Genomic DNA, 14560 nt, shown 5'->3' with positions numbered 1-14560 from the left:
ATTGCTATTAACAGAATAAAAACAAAAATATTTTTTAAATTCCTACCAGGGGTTTCGTAATTCATCATTGTCACAGGCAGAATAACCTTTTCAAAATATTTCTATTTCTAAAAGGTGACAATTCACTGAGGGCTTACTGGGAATAGGGGCTAGATGAAAGAAAGCATTGCTATAGTAACTAACTGATCTTGTGAATACCCCACTAACTTTCCTTCCTAACTCCAGTGCTTGCCATGACTCTTTCACCATTTCCTTCATGTATACGTTGAGCAGTACAGTTGATTATGAACAACCCTGTCTACTCCTCTTCCAATCACAGCCCATCAGGACTCCATGTTCCCCACTTTTACCTGAACAACCTGAAACAAATACTGGTTGCGGATGTCTCCTATCTCTTCAACCTACTCTTTTTTTTGAGAGATGGTTGACGCCAATACTTTGTGGATGTAAAATTGTTAAGCATGAAGAAAGAATCAAAGATCCTTCTTTGTGCTTTACAAACGGAAATCTTTGATTCTTTCTTGGTGCTACAGGGTCGCACCCAAAAGTGGTAAGACTGATTTTCTCTGGCGCGAACGGAGCGGTGGAGGGGGGTCTGCCTGGCAGGGTAAGGTGGAGGGGGCTCTTAACAACAGACCGACACCAACCTCAGTCGCCTGCGGGCTGTCGTTGAGTGAGGGCACCGTTTTTAGTGAAGCAAGTTTTTTGTCCGCGTCGAAAAACAAAATGAATCTGAATTTAGAGCAACGTTATTCCGTGAAGTTTGGTGCGAAACTAGGGAAGACGGCTACTGAGACCCTCGATATGATCAAGCAGGCTAATGGAGACACTGCCTTTAGCCGTTCCACAGTATTTGAGTGGCACAAGTTGTTTAAAGAGGGTAGGGAGTTCGTTGAAGACGACCATCGCTCCGGACGGCCGTCGACGGCAAGAACCGACACGAATGTGGACAGAGTGAGGACACTGCTGAACACAGACCGACGCTTAACCAGTGAAGAAATTGCAGACCAGTTGGGTCTGTCTGCATCCAACGTCCAACGCATTAATTATTTCACAGGATTTGGCCATGAGCAAGGTGTGCGCCAAGATGGTGCCGAAAATTCTTAGTGTCGACCAACAGGCAACGCGTGTGCGCATTTCCGAAGAAGTGTTAGCCGATTTGCACCGAGATGAAAATTGTTTGGACAATGTGATAACTGGTGATGAAACATGGGTTTTTCTATATGACCCCGAAACGAAAAGACAATCCGCGGAATGGCACACTTCCGCGTCCCCACGTCCAAAAAAGGCTCGCATGAGCAAATCAATAATCAAAACGATGTTGATTGTGTTTTTCGACCGTCATGGAGTGGTTCACAAGGGGTTTGTCCCACCAGGGGAGACTGTGAATGCGAACTTTTAAGTTCAGGTGCTCACCCGCCTCCGAGAACGCGTGAAAAGAGTCCGACCGGCCATCGCAAACTGCTGGGTGCTTCATCATGACAACGCGCCGTGCCATGGCGAGCTCGTCGTCAGACAGCTCCTGGCCAAATACGCCGTTGCCACGTTGCCGCACCCGCCCTATTCTCCCGATCTGGCACCACCGGACTTCTTCTTCTTTCCCCTGATGAAAAGACAGCTCAAGGGACGACGTTTTGACTCAATAAAGGCCGTTCAAGAGGCTTCGACGAGGGTCATCAACGGCATCCCCAAAGAAAATTTCCAGCGGGCGTACGGGGAATGGGAGCAACGTTATACTAAGTGTGTAGCAGCTCAAGGAGCATACTTAGAAGATTATTAAGTCGATGTAAGTATATCGTCAATAAAATTCTTGTAAAAAAAATCAGTCCTACCACTTTTGGGTGCGACCCTGTGTACCTCCAATCTACAATTATTTTTCCCAATGCACTCTATCCAACACCTTTTCAAAATCTAGAAAACAGACAAATAGGTCCTGATTGTATTCCATATTTCTCTTGAATAGCGATATAATTACTGCAATGGCATCTCATAAGCCTCTCCCCTTCCTGACCTCAAACTGACCCTCTCTTAAGTAATCATTTGCCCTACTCTCTATCCTTTTGTTATGATCCTGAGAACCACTTTAGCTGCATGGGATATCAAACTTATTGTCCTGTAGTCCTCACATGACGTGGCCTTTACCTTTTTCGCAATATAAATTTACACTGGTCTCACAACGTCTTCCGGCCAGATTTCTTCCTCATAAATGCTACAAATCAGTGTATATAGGCTCTTCCTCCTACATTTTCTTAAACCTTTTAGTAGTTCTGCAGGAATGTTGTCCACCCCTACAGCCTTATTTGATTTCATCTCGCTCTATGACTATGTTTGATAAATTTCCATTTTACCTTGATAGTACTCAGCTCTTTACCATCATCCATGATTATCTCTACAGCCTGCTGGTACTTCTTCCTTATCAATCCATGCACAGCTATTACATTTCATTTCCTCACCTGCCGCCCCTGCTTCATCTCTTTGAAAGAGATGCTACACTTCATTAAAACCAAATTGTGGTCAGAGTCCGCATCCGCTCCCAGGAAGCTGTGCGAATTGATTGCACTGTTCCTAAACCTGTACCTAGCCACAATGTGATCTAACATACATTTCTGAGTCACCTGGCATTTTCCATTTATTCCTATGCCTTTTGTGATCAGAAGCCCTGATGACTATGACCGAGTCGGGAATCGAAACGTCGGCAGCTATGGAGACATTGACCCAGTGGAAGACCTGAGAAGAATTCACCCTAATCATCTCTTATTTGTTCTTTCTCTATTTACAGCTCACTTAGTTTCTTTCATGGCTTTTAATATCTCCTCTTTGATAATTCCCATTTTTCCTCTGTTGAGCCCATTTCCTCTCCTCACTCATTGTTTTCTCTACATACAGCCTGCCGATTCTCCATCCTTGTCAATCCATTTAATACTTCTAAAATCCATTTCCTAACATGCTGCCCCAGCCTTATCTTTTTGAAACAGATACCGACACTTCATAGCAACTAAATTGTGGTCAGAGTCTGTATCCACTCCCGAGAAGCTGTGCAAATTGATCACACTGTTCCTGAATCTGTGCCCAACCATAAAATAATTTAACTGATAATTTTATGAGTCACCTGGTATTTCCAATGTATAACTGCGTCTTTTGTGGTGTTTAAACCAAGTGCTCATCATGACTAACCCCTGCCTCCCGTAGAACTCAACTGCTTTCTCCCCGCGGCCATTCCTAGTCACCCAACTCATCACCATCTCTTCCTTCGGCTACCATCGCATTCCAATCCCCCATCTCTATCAAATATTTCCCTGCCAGAACATACCCTATTATACCCTCTAACTGTTTGTATACCTTATCGACTTCTGCCTCTTCATGATTTCATGGTGGCATGTATACCTGAACAATGACCAAATTCATTAGTTTTGCTTTTACCTCTACTAGTAGTATTCAATCCATTACTCCCTCTATGTTAACTACCTTTTTATTCAATATTAAGGCAATCCCTTGTTGGCTCTCATCCTCTCTGATATATATTACTCCATAGCTATCACTTCAGTAATCCATGCTATCCTTCCATCTCACCCCGCACAGCCCTAAAATATCTATATTTCTTCTTTCCACCTCTCACTTCATATTCTCTAATTTTCCTAACCTCATTATTGAACTAACATTTAAAGTTTTGGTTCTAAGAAATTCATTCATTTTCTCAGTCTTTAGGGCTACTGCTGTTGGTTTTACTTTGCAAGGTGTTCCTGAGATGACGACCATTGAAACCTTGCCTCTCCTGCTTCCGCGCACGGCACACAGCCGATTGAGCCGAGGCCCCTAGTTACAAGGACTCATTTTCACTTCACTGTCCCTCAAATAAATCTTGGAAATAATAAATTAAGGTGGTTTCCTATTGCCTTCCTCAATAGTGTTTTTAACGTGACACTTATCACTCAATGCCTGTCCCACTAGGGTCAGATGCCTTTGCAGCTGCCTCACTGAGGAACGGACGCTGCACAGAATAACTTTAGTTTGACTCTAGCCTCCGACCTATCTGGCATGGTTGACACTATCCGGAGCAGTTTCTTTTCTCCCGCCAGCAAAGCTGTAGGGGTCATTGGAATGCACAATCCGTTCCAACAGGTCAAGGTACTAGTCAATGGGAAGGCGATAGGTACAAGATGAAAATAAATGTAAAGAAAACAAAGGCTATGTTATTTTCCAGAAAGAGAGAGGCTAAGTTGAAATTTAACATAGGAGGGCAAAAACCAGAGAAAGTGGAACAGTTTGTGTGTTTCAGAAGTGTTTTGGACCAAAATGGTCAAAGCAGTAGGGATATAAGTTAGATGAATTGCATCAGGCAAAGAAGCTTGCACAGTGAGGAGGGAAACGATGACAGGGACAGTAAGGATGTTAAGAAAGCGTTTGTTAAAACTTTGATAGGAAGGGTGGTTATGAGCTTACGCTCGCATGTATGGCGTGATAAAGTGGTCAATGATGTTGAAGTGGATTGGAGGGGGAGAGATGAGGTAAGCATTTGTAGGAGGAGTAAGGATTGGGATGTTGGTTAGAATGGAGGAACTAAGTGCAACGAATAGAATAGTGCCTGGAGTCAGAAGTAGAAGGTAGTCTCTAGCTTCGTGTTGTGTTTTTGTTGATTGGCTCAGAAATGGAGTTCAGGGTGTATCGACCCAAATGTTAACTTTATTGCTTGAATACCAAAATATAATACAAAAAATTACATGTATTACTATGACCATTTTCAAGCTCTTTCCAAACAAATTTTTTTGGGAGTAGAAAGAGAAGGAAAATCCTCATATCTTGGAAATAAATTGAAATGCAACAAGTCAATCAAAAGCGTTTATTTATTAAATATACACTTAATTGATTGTATCATGATATTTGTATCTCAAAAAATATTGGTGAGTATATTCACAGCACACAGGCGCACAAGAGAGACTAGAATGGCGGGATTGGACGTGATTCTTGCTTGGGATATCATGTCTCCTACACTCTAAGAAATAATAACATTATTATTAATCATCATCATAATAATCAATTATGCACAGTCACTGTTATTTAAAACTTGTTGCACAGAGCATAATAATAATCAGTAACAACACACAAAACAAACCAGCACATACAAAAATCTTCTCAGGGAAATGAAAACATTCGCACACTGTAAAAATATAAGGGAATCAACTCTTCTAGTTGACTAGATCAAGTCTCATAGAAGGAGAAGACATTTTGGCAGTTTAAGTTGTGAGGTACGTGTAGAAATAGTGGCCATTACACAAAATAACTAAAAATAATTGTAGGGAACACTTTGATGGTTTCAAAAATTTGCTATCTTCCATGTCTTCACCTTTTCCCCACTCCTCCATACATGACATTTCAGGACAGATGTAGCACTTCCCATTTCCATACTGGGATGAACTGGCTTCCATAATAAAATACGCAAGCATCGGATAACATCGGAGGGAGGGGCACGGTTGTCCAACCACAACAAGCTAGACTCGATGAGCATGGATGACAATAATGGAATGGATTCATCACCTTTGGAGGACGCTGGAGAAGATTTTTCATAGATTTTTGTATTTGCATGCAAAGTACACATTGCTCACAGGGATGAAGCGCATTTGCAGATGGCAATCCCATGAAACCCTTATGCTGCTGACGTTTGTGTAGACATTGGGCTCCATTCACGTGAGGCCTCCGTGGGTAGAGAACAGAAGAAACATCCCAAAGGGGTTGGGACAATCCCTGGAGGAAGCTTCATCGTGGCAAGACTCTCGCAGAGTGGAACCTGTTACCTCTCTCCACTTCATAGTACAGTTAAAAGACCAAACAGCCAGGAAATTCATTACCATATTCTGCTTCGTGCTCTTTCAAGAAGAGCCCATTTTTCTCAGGAGCCACGCCCTCATCACTTGCGTTGAATCTTTTCTGTATGATACAACATGCTGGTGCACCATCCATTTCTGAATTTTTCCACTCATGGCATTCAAAACGTTTAAGGCTTGATCCCCTTTTACTTTCGTCCCATAACGGTGGCACACTGAGTTTAAAGCTTATACCATTTGTACTTCATCCAATGAATGTGGTTGCAATTGGAAAACATTGACACCACTTCAAGTGAACTACCGCTCCAAAGTGAAAAAAATAATTGATATGGAATGCCTTCCTCCTTGAAATCACCAGTGGACAGCCAGTGGAAGGGTGGGCCAAAGGAATGGCTCTCCGAGGCCCAGCCTTTCCAATTCCAAAGACGACACCACTTTTCCCGGGGACTCCGTCTGGCTCCTGGCAACCTCTGCCTTCACCAGTGACTTGTTGTGTCCAGCCCACATTCTCCCCTTCACCCTTTCACTAAGTTTCCAGATTCTCACAGGATTTAGATTTTGTGGTCCTGAGGGGTAAATTCATGAGAGAGGAAAAGAGAAAAGTGTATTAGTATGTAAATTTGCGATTGGAGAGAGGAAAGCCATCTTTTGCTCAGCCATGATTCAGTGAGCAATAATGCTGTGTTTACTCTTGGATTTGGGGCAATATCAAAGGAACTGAGACTCAACATTCCACTCATCATATGCATTATTTCGTTACTCTGTCACCTTATTGTTTTCAAGGGAATTAACTGTCAACTATTTTTCCTGATCCTCTCCATTGTTTCGAATATATTAAATTGATTAAATATAAAATTTAATTAACTAAGGTTTCCTTTTAAGTTTTTTTTAAGTTCTGAGTATAATGGCCAAAATTTTCACCAGAAAATCATGTTCAATTGCTGGTATGAGGCAGTAGCATTCTTGACATATTTGCGAATAATCCCTCAGAGAATATATTGTACTGTTCCAGGCTTCACTTTGTGGAGGTATTTAATATCCATACTAAAAAGAATCTGTACTTTTCCACAAATTGTGCGAAAAATCCTCAGAGAATATTACAAACAAGGACATAGCTGATTGCAACAGAGATCATAGAGCTATATTCGCAGGGATTAGAACAAGGTTCATGTAAATGATTAGGGAAAAGCATGAAGTGCATCAATGCAAAAGAGGGAAATTTAGTGGGCTTTGGGAGAAATTAAGATTCGAGCTGCAAGTATTCATGAGGAAAACTAACATCATCACTGACTCAAAGAACATTTAGACAGATGTATAAATATGTACCTGACTGGATAAATATAGTAATACTACACAAATTCAGTTGGGATAATAGGGAGCCGTGATGATACATCGATGTTCAGGAGGCAGAGAAATATACACTCAAATTCTATAAGCAGTTTAAGACTGACATAAATCTAATGAAGACACCAGAAAATAAACTTAGCAAAGAAGCAAAAGATTATGTGTCAAACCTCACAAACCTTTAAAGTCAAAATGTTAAATATAAATTTAGAGATAAATTCAAAATCATTTTGGCCTTAGGTAAGGGAAGATACATATAAGGGAAGCATTCAACTGTATATTCCTCAAAGGCAAAAAAGGTGAAATTGCTCCAGAGTGTAGCAAAGCTCAAATCCTAAATACATTCTTCCAGAGCAAATAAACAAAAATATTGGTACTCAAAATTAAGTTCCCCAAATACCTGAAGAGCTCAGGAGTGACATCTTTTTGTTACAGGAAAAATTAGAAAACAGCTCCAAAATAGAAAAATAAATAAAACCCCTGATCTGTAAGAAATTTACATCTACAAAAATTTCATGTGAACACCCATGAAGGTGAGTGGCAGAGGGTGAATAAAATGGGTGGACAGGGTGAGGGGGAGGTATTATATTTAATGTGCCAGGGAATGGGTGAAATATCCACTTAAAAATCCCTGCAGGTGCATGTACACGTAATTCCCTCCCTCCTATCAATGGTCATGATAATCCAATAAATGGCTGCAGAAGTGGCTAGCTTTTGCATTTTTGAATCCTTCCAAACTATTGTGTTTAGCCTCTCACATTAGCTAGACACATCGTATGGATGGTTGAAGAGTTCATCGTTGGGCTTGTTTAGTCACTGGTAGAGAGGCTAAAGCAGGAGGAGGTTTGTATGGGGCGAGGTGACTATTTATGCGAATGTTGTGTACCTCCCAATGCAGGAGGAGGGACAGAGTTTGCAGTTAAGTTGGGAGGTAATATTGCAGGATGTGCAGGTAAGTTGAGAGGGAATGCAAGGAGTGGTGAAAATGGAACATGCTCTCCATTTCAGGGGTCTATTGCAGGGTACTGGGGTCGATTTGCGGATGGCGGAGGATTTGGATGAAGGCTTGGTGAATTTTAATTTGTCCGATAAATTGGCAGATCGTTTAAAAGTAATAGAATGGCATTTGCATAATATAATTGTCGTTGTTTTTTGGTTAGTCCAGATGGAGAAGAGGTTTTTGAGAATATGTCCGAGGGACTGCATTCCTGGGGAGTACGTTATTGTGCGAGTTGAGAGAGGGTGTGTGAGTGTTTGTACACCTTGGGAAAGTTGGGCGTGTGGAAGTGTGGAACAATTTTTTTTTAATTAAGAAGAGACTCAGGGTAACCGTGGCGGAGGAGAGCATTATGAATATTGAGGAAGAATGTGAGGAGGGAGTTAGGGTTATCCCAGATACGGTCACCAAAGGGTGGAGAGTGAGTATGGAAGAAAGCATCTAACATTTTGGTCCATTGCAGGGTATTGGTGGGAATTTGTGGATGGAAGAGGACTTATATGCAAGAATAAGATTTTAAAATACCCCACCGACAATACAGAATTGACATGGATACCTTGCGATAGACCCAAATATAAAAGAGGTCCGATCAATCTGGATATATATATAAAGTCCCTCTTCAATATCGCATTCTCCTTTCCTTCACTCATCCCATCCAAAATTCCATCCTACACCTTCCCCTTCCTCAAAGACACTTCCTTTCACAGCAATTCCTCCAACCTATTTTTGGGGTCTGCTACATTACATAGATGAAATTTTTATTCTCTGGACACATGACTCTGAGTCCTTCAATAATTTCTTATCGGCATTAATTTCTTCATTCATGGTTAAATTCACTTCTTCCATTTCAGACTCCACCATCACCTTTCTTGATACAGGCATCTTACTTCACATGAACAAATACACCACTTCAGTACATATCAAAGCCATTAACCATCAGCAATACCTACACTTCACCAGCTGTCACCCTTCTCACACCAAACGCTCGATTCCTAACTCTCTCTCTATCCACAGATACGGGATTTGCAACACCACATCCACTCTCAACAAATACCTTCAAAATCTACACCTTGCACTCCACAAACATGGTTACCCAGAAAAGCTCCTGCAAAATAAAATCCACCGCTCCACCCGATCATACAAACCACATAAAAACAAGCCCACATCTGACGCAGGACTCAAACATTGCACTTCCTATTTCCCTGGATCACACAGACTGAAAACCTTTGTTAAAGAACTGTTTCCTATTTTAGCCGACAACTATGCTACCTCAACCCCACTACTCCAATACCCCTCTGTCACATACAAACGACCCGCCAATCTCAAAAACCTTCTAAGAACCACCAACCCTTTGGCGTTGCCCCCCTGACAAATCTCCTCATATTTCCCCTACTTGCAACTACCCCTGATGTCAAACATGTCTGCTTATCAGATCCTCCCCTCTTTCCACATTCCCTCATTGCCCCCCCCCCACCTTGTTGATACGCTAATTGCCTCTAAAAAAAACATTATCTATCTCTTGTCATGCAAACAATGCACTTTTTTCACACAGGCAAATGCATTACCCCCTTATCAATTTAAATGAACTATCACCGCTACACATGTAATTCTGCTTCACTGTCTTCTCTTCCTATCTCTTCATATCCTCATTCCCACAACCTTCCCTTCAACCTGTGTTTCTCCCTGACCATCCTAGAGTCCCTACCCATTTCAGCAACCGATAAAGAAGTGAGGACTCGCAAATCCAAATATGCACCTGAGCAGTCTGAGACATGTACAGGTTGCGGATTAGCTTCCTTTCATCCTACTACATCTTTCATACTCCTTCCATCTCTCTTGGATCTTTCCTGTATCAACTATTACCTTACCCGCCTTATCTCTAACTGTTAGCATAGATCTCTATTTCTTACCTCCCGATAACGATTTAACTTTGCTGTACAGCACACCGATTTCACCCTTCCTCTGCAGACTTTCCATATCCATATCTAATATATATATATATATATATATATATATATATATATATATATATATATATATATATATATATATATATATATATATATATATATATACATATAGGTGGGTCGCGGTAGTCTAGTGGGTAGAGCGTGGGACTACTGACCGGAGGGTACCGGGTTCGATTCCCGGGCAAGGCACTCTGGGCACCTGCAGCTCCACCCAAGCTATGTGATTTTTTGGGTACCAGGCCTTCCTGGGAAACCATAACGGCACAGGAAAAGGAACTGGCCCCCCTACCCTGATGTGTGAATTTCACACGCCGTATAGGGCTTAGTACTGGGTGAACTCTACCATCACCTACCAAACGGACCTTCGGGTTGATTTCTGTGTTTTTATATATATATATATATATATATATAATACACTTTTTGAAAGTCTCACGGACGTGAATAATAATGTATAACACTTAGCACTAGTGGACACAGACAAAAACACAGAAACACACAAAAAAGAGACTCACTAACTTTCGAATTTTTGGTGGTCACAGCCACCTTCATCAAGGAAGAGAGGGATAGAACTGAAGGGAATACGAGGGCTGGAACGATGGATGGAAGGGGAAGGTGTGGAGAGAATTCGGAAAGGAAGGGTTTGGAGGGGCAGTGTTAGAAGGGTTGGGAAAATGTAGAAGGTGATGGGGGGAGGGGGGATGAAAATATGTTTGGATCAGGGTAATTAATGCCTATTATGTCCAAGAGCCAGATAAAGGGGGTCTCTAATGTTTTGAGTTTCAGTGCAGGAACAGAGGGTGGGAGGGATGCCTAGATGGACACTCTATAGCATTTATCAAAGGGAGTGTTGTGTTCGGAGGCGTGTTTGGGGATAGGGAGCATATCAATCAGGGCAGAAGTCTTGCATGAGTCCCGGTGTTTGTTAATTCTAATATTAAGGGACAGACATTAGAAAGGACGAACAAAGGAGAGGTGGGGAAGACCGAATCTAGCAGATTACAAGTACGGAAACATTTCCTCGAATGGGACTTCCATGTGTGTGTTCCTATCCCTTTTCCTTATATCTATTTCCATGTGAATGAGTATTTGTTCGCCATATGACGGGTTTTCGTGTTTGAATGAGTGTATGTACATAGATACACACACACACGCACGCACAAAATGGCCAAAGAATGCTTTCCGCGCAGCAATCAGGCGAGCACGTGGCCCGAGTCGCCCGCCCCGCACCTACCTCTGGGCGCTGCTTGCTCTCCTTGGCGCCGGCGCCACCTGTTGCTGCCTCCGCGCTATCCTCAGCTCCACCCTCCCAGAGCGTATCTTCTTGAAGACGGCGATGGCCTCGGCGTGCGACAGTCCGTGGACGCCCTCCCCGTTGACGGCCAGCACTTCGTCGCCTGCGAACGAAGGGAGAACCGCGATGAAGCGCACCACCTGAATCGCGCGTCGCCCCATCTCGATCAATCAGCACTCGCAAATGCGGACCGGCGACTCGGCCAGATTTATAGAACCACAATCTAATGGTTGGCTTCTGTTTTAGCCATGATTCTTCTATCATGCAATAATTGCTCGACGATCGAACGTCATTGCACCCCATCGTTGGAATGGCAAAAAGTGAATTATTTACTTGTCAAACGGAAATATTTATGTTCATAAAAATTCCAAAGTGTGTTGGGATAACTCAAAAAACACGCAGGTTGACTTTCAAATATTACACTTTGAGTTGCTGACGCAGCAGAGGACTTTCCCACGTGTCAACGCAGCAACATTGGAGCAACGCACATTTAGAGTTCTGGCATTTCCCCAACGGCCGCATTCCACTTCAAACGTAGCGGAGCACTGCGAGGAAATGGGGGGGGGGGGGAGCACCCCCTGCTTCTTCAGCCCCCTTGAGTCCACGGACTCGCTGCCAAAAATGATCGCGCCGCTACAGTTAGTCGCAATTGAAAATCGCTCGCCGTACCACGTTCGTGTCCCGAAATTATTTATCCTCGACACCGGATCCACGATCGCTGTTCCTTCCCTGCCTCGTCTTAGAGAGAGCTGTTATTTCTCCTTCAGATGCGCACACCATGCTAATGCGTGTCTAAGCGACAGTCTTCGCTACCAAGAGATTCTTACTAATAATGGCACACAAAACCTGAGCGCGGTACTTCTTTTTCAGAAATGGAACGTTTGCAAGGATCTTTACATTATTTTCTGTGGTATACCTGCATCTTTTAATCACCAGGGGTCCTCACTGCGCCATTTATATGAAACAAGCGACACAAGGGGAAATGCAAGGAAAGAACTTATTGATGTTGTCCACATGTTCGCGTACCTTGACCGAAAAATATCAAACGTGAATTTTCACGATATTATTCAACATTCTGTCCTTATTATCCAAGACTAAGTAATTTTTGCCGACGATGTGCGACCATTTGGCCGTAATTTCGCGGAAACATGACCTTAGAAAACCTTCAAATTAATGTACTTCAGTTGAGTGCCAATTTGTCATGTAATGCATGCAATCGAAAGAATAGGCCTTAAAAAAATCACGAAAACAGTGACACCAATTTTAAAATTCTAAAAAAGTATATATTTCTAAAGATTAAAAAAATTAGGAAAAACACTTCCGGCATTTTGGATAAGTCTGACCGAGGGAACGAAACACGTGAACTTTGTTTATACAGTCTCCGATCTGTCGGGAGACGCCGAAGACGACCAAATTACAAACTCTTAAGGTGTTATTGCTCCGAACTATGCTTCCAAAATGACCCAAAAGGCACACATTGCGTTTCTTTCTCCGCCTAAAGCCGAGGGCGTCCGTTGAAGTGCAATCATCACCCATCAGCGACTCACTACTTGCGAAGACAGTTTCAAGGTATTACATAATTAAATTAGTTTGCTTACTTTATCATAGTGGATGCTAACATTCCTATAATAGATGCCACGGTGCGTGGAGATGAGAGCCAGCCCAACTAAAATGTTTTCAAGGAAAGTACAGTAATAAAAGAGGAAGAAAGAAAATTTAAAGTGTGGTAATAATAAAAACTGAAATAATTTCACACGTTTGGTACTGTTCTCGAACTCACGAAGGTTTGCAATGGACTGCTGCAAACATTCCCGATGTTGACTACGCTTGGGCAAATATTCGGCGATTCGGGAATGTTGCCATAGGGGAAGAGGCGTTTAGAAGTGGTCTAAACCTTCTTTCTTGACACTCGAACGGCCCCTCATTGAAGCAAAAACTCTTTCCAGGGAGGGGCAGGGTTTCTCCCCTAAGACAAATAGAAATTGTTGGAAAATACTTGTGCCGAATTCATATTTGAAATCAGCAACTCTTTGTTCTCGTTTTGTTTACATTTTACAGTGAAATCTATTAAGTTTGTCATAAAATACCATACAATATTTTATGCTTGCATTACCATATAATGTTCCAACACTCCTTAAAACCATGTGAGAGCATAATTTTAAAAGGATTATTTGAAACCAAATACAGTGCTCTTCGGGGAGGTCCAGCACGGAAACACAAAATTGTAGATATTCATCGTCGTACGGATACTTGAAAAACATTATTTCATTGCACGTGTTTTATGCTCGCTGCCAGGCGACAACACCTTCTTCTTTTCTTGTGCCAGCATAGAAAATTCACGAATAAGAAGACATTTGAAACCAGGAAAAGCTGCATCGTGGGATGTTGGACGAGCGGCATTAAACAGGCCTTCCATATTCCAGCCCCGAAACCAGGACGTTCATTTCTATCCTGCCGAAGATAAATCATCACGTTGATGCTGTTTCATTCCTATTTTCAAAACTATGAGATATTAAATTGGTCGAGATGTTGCAGGCCTTTCCAAAATATCCTAGCTGAAGAACCCTTGGGCTCTCGATGCAAGGGTAATATCCCATCAATCAATTTTAGATATTTATGCATAATGAAAACAATCAATTCGCATTAATCTACAAGGAAAATTTCACAACATACGAGGGTGGGCTGAAAACTAATGCACACATGCTTGTAGACCACAAAAAAATGACCTTCAGAAGTACTCCTGGTGGCATGTGGAAGTAACATTCCCCCTCAACACGCATGCGCAGGTTAGAGGTCATTTCATTCGTCCAGTGTATTTTGAGAAGCGGAAGTACGGAGACGTGTTCTAGTGTTATGGCAACGCGAGTTACACAGCGTGCTGTTATCGAATTTTTAACTGCTGCAAAAATGACTGCCAATGATATTCATCGTCGTTTAAAGGCTGTTTATTGTGACGATACTGTTGATAGGTCTACTGTAAATCGATAGGTAGTAAAATTTCGTGGTTGCGAGCCTGGAAAAGCCGTTATTGTTAATGGAACACGCAGCGGACGTCCGATCACTCCCACATACGATAAACATCGCAAACTCGTCGGAGATTTGATTCAAAATGACCGCCGTATCACTCAAAAGCGTCACA

General features: G+C 42.1%; 1 protein-coding gene across 1 annotated transcript in view; it reads right to left on the bottom strand.

Moving 5' to 3' along the window:
* Nucleotides 1-4865: 4865 nt before the first annotated feature.
* Nucleotides 4866-14560, bottom strand: part of LOC139685592 (uncharacterized) — a 79258-nt gene continuing 69563 nt past the window's right edge. Inside the window, exons 5-6 of the mRNA XM_071582536.1 lie at nucleotides 11362-11524; nucleotides 4866-6385 (exon numbers count right to left, since the gene is read on the bottom strand). Of these exons, the coding sequence (XP_071438637.1) occupies nucleotides 6346-6385; nucleotides 11362-11524 (203 nt within the window). The 3' untranslated portion in view covers nucleotides 4866-6345. The remainder of the gene's footprint in view (nucleotides 6386-11361; nucleotides 11525-14560) is intronic.

This window comes from Hetaerina americana, unplaced genomic scaffold, assembly GCF_022747635.1.
Source record: "Hetaerina americana unplaced genomic scaffold, ioHetAmer1.1.p SCAF_118, whole genome shotgun sequence".
Classification (NCBI taxonomy): Eukaryota; Metazoa; Arthropoda; class Insecta; order Odonata; family Calopterygidae; genus Hetaerina; species Hetaerina americana.
This window is presented reverse-complemented; position numbering and strand designations above follow the sequence as displayed.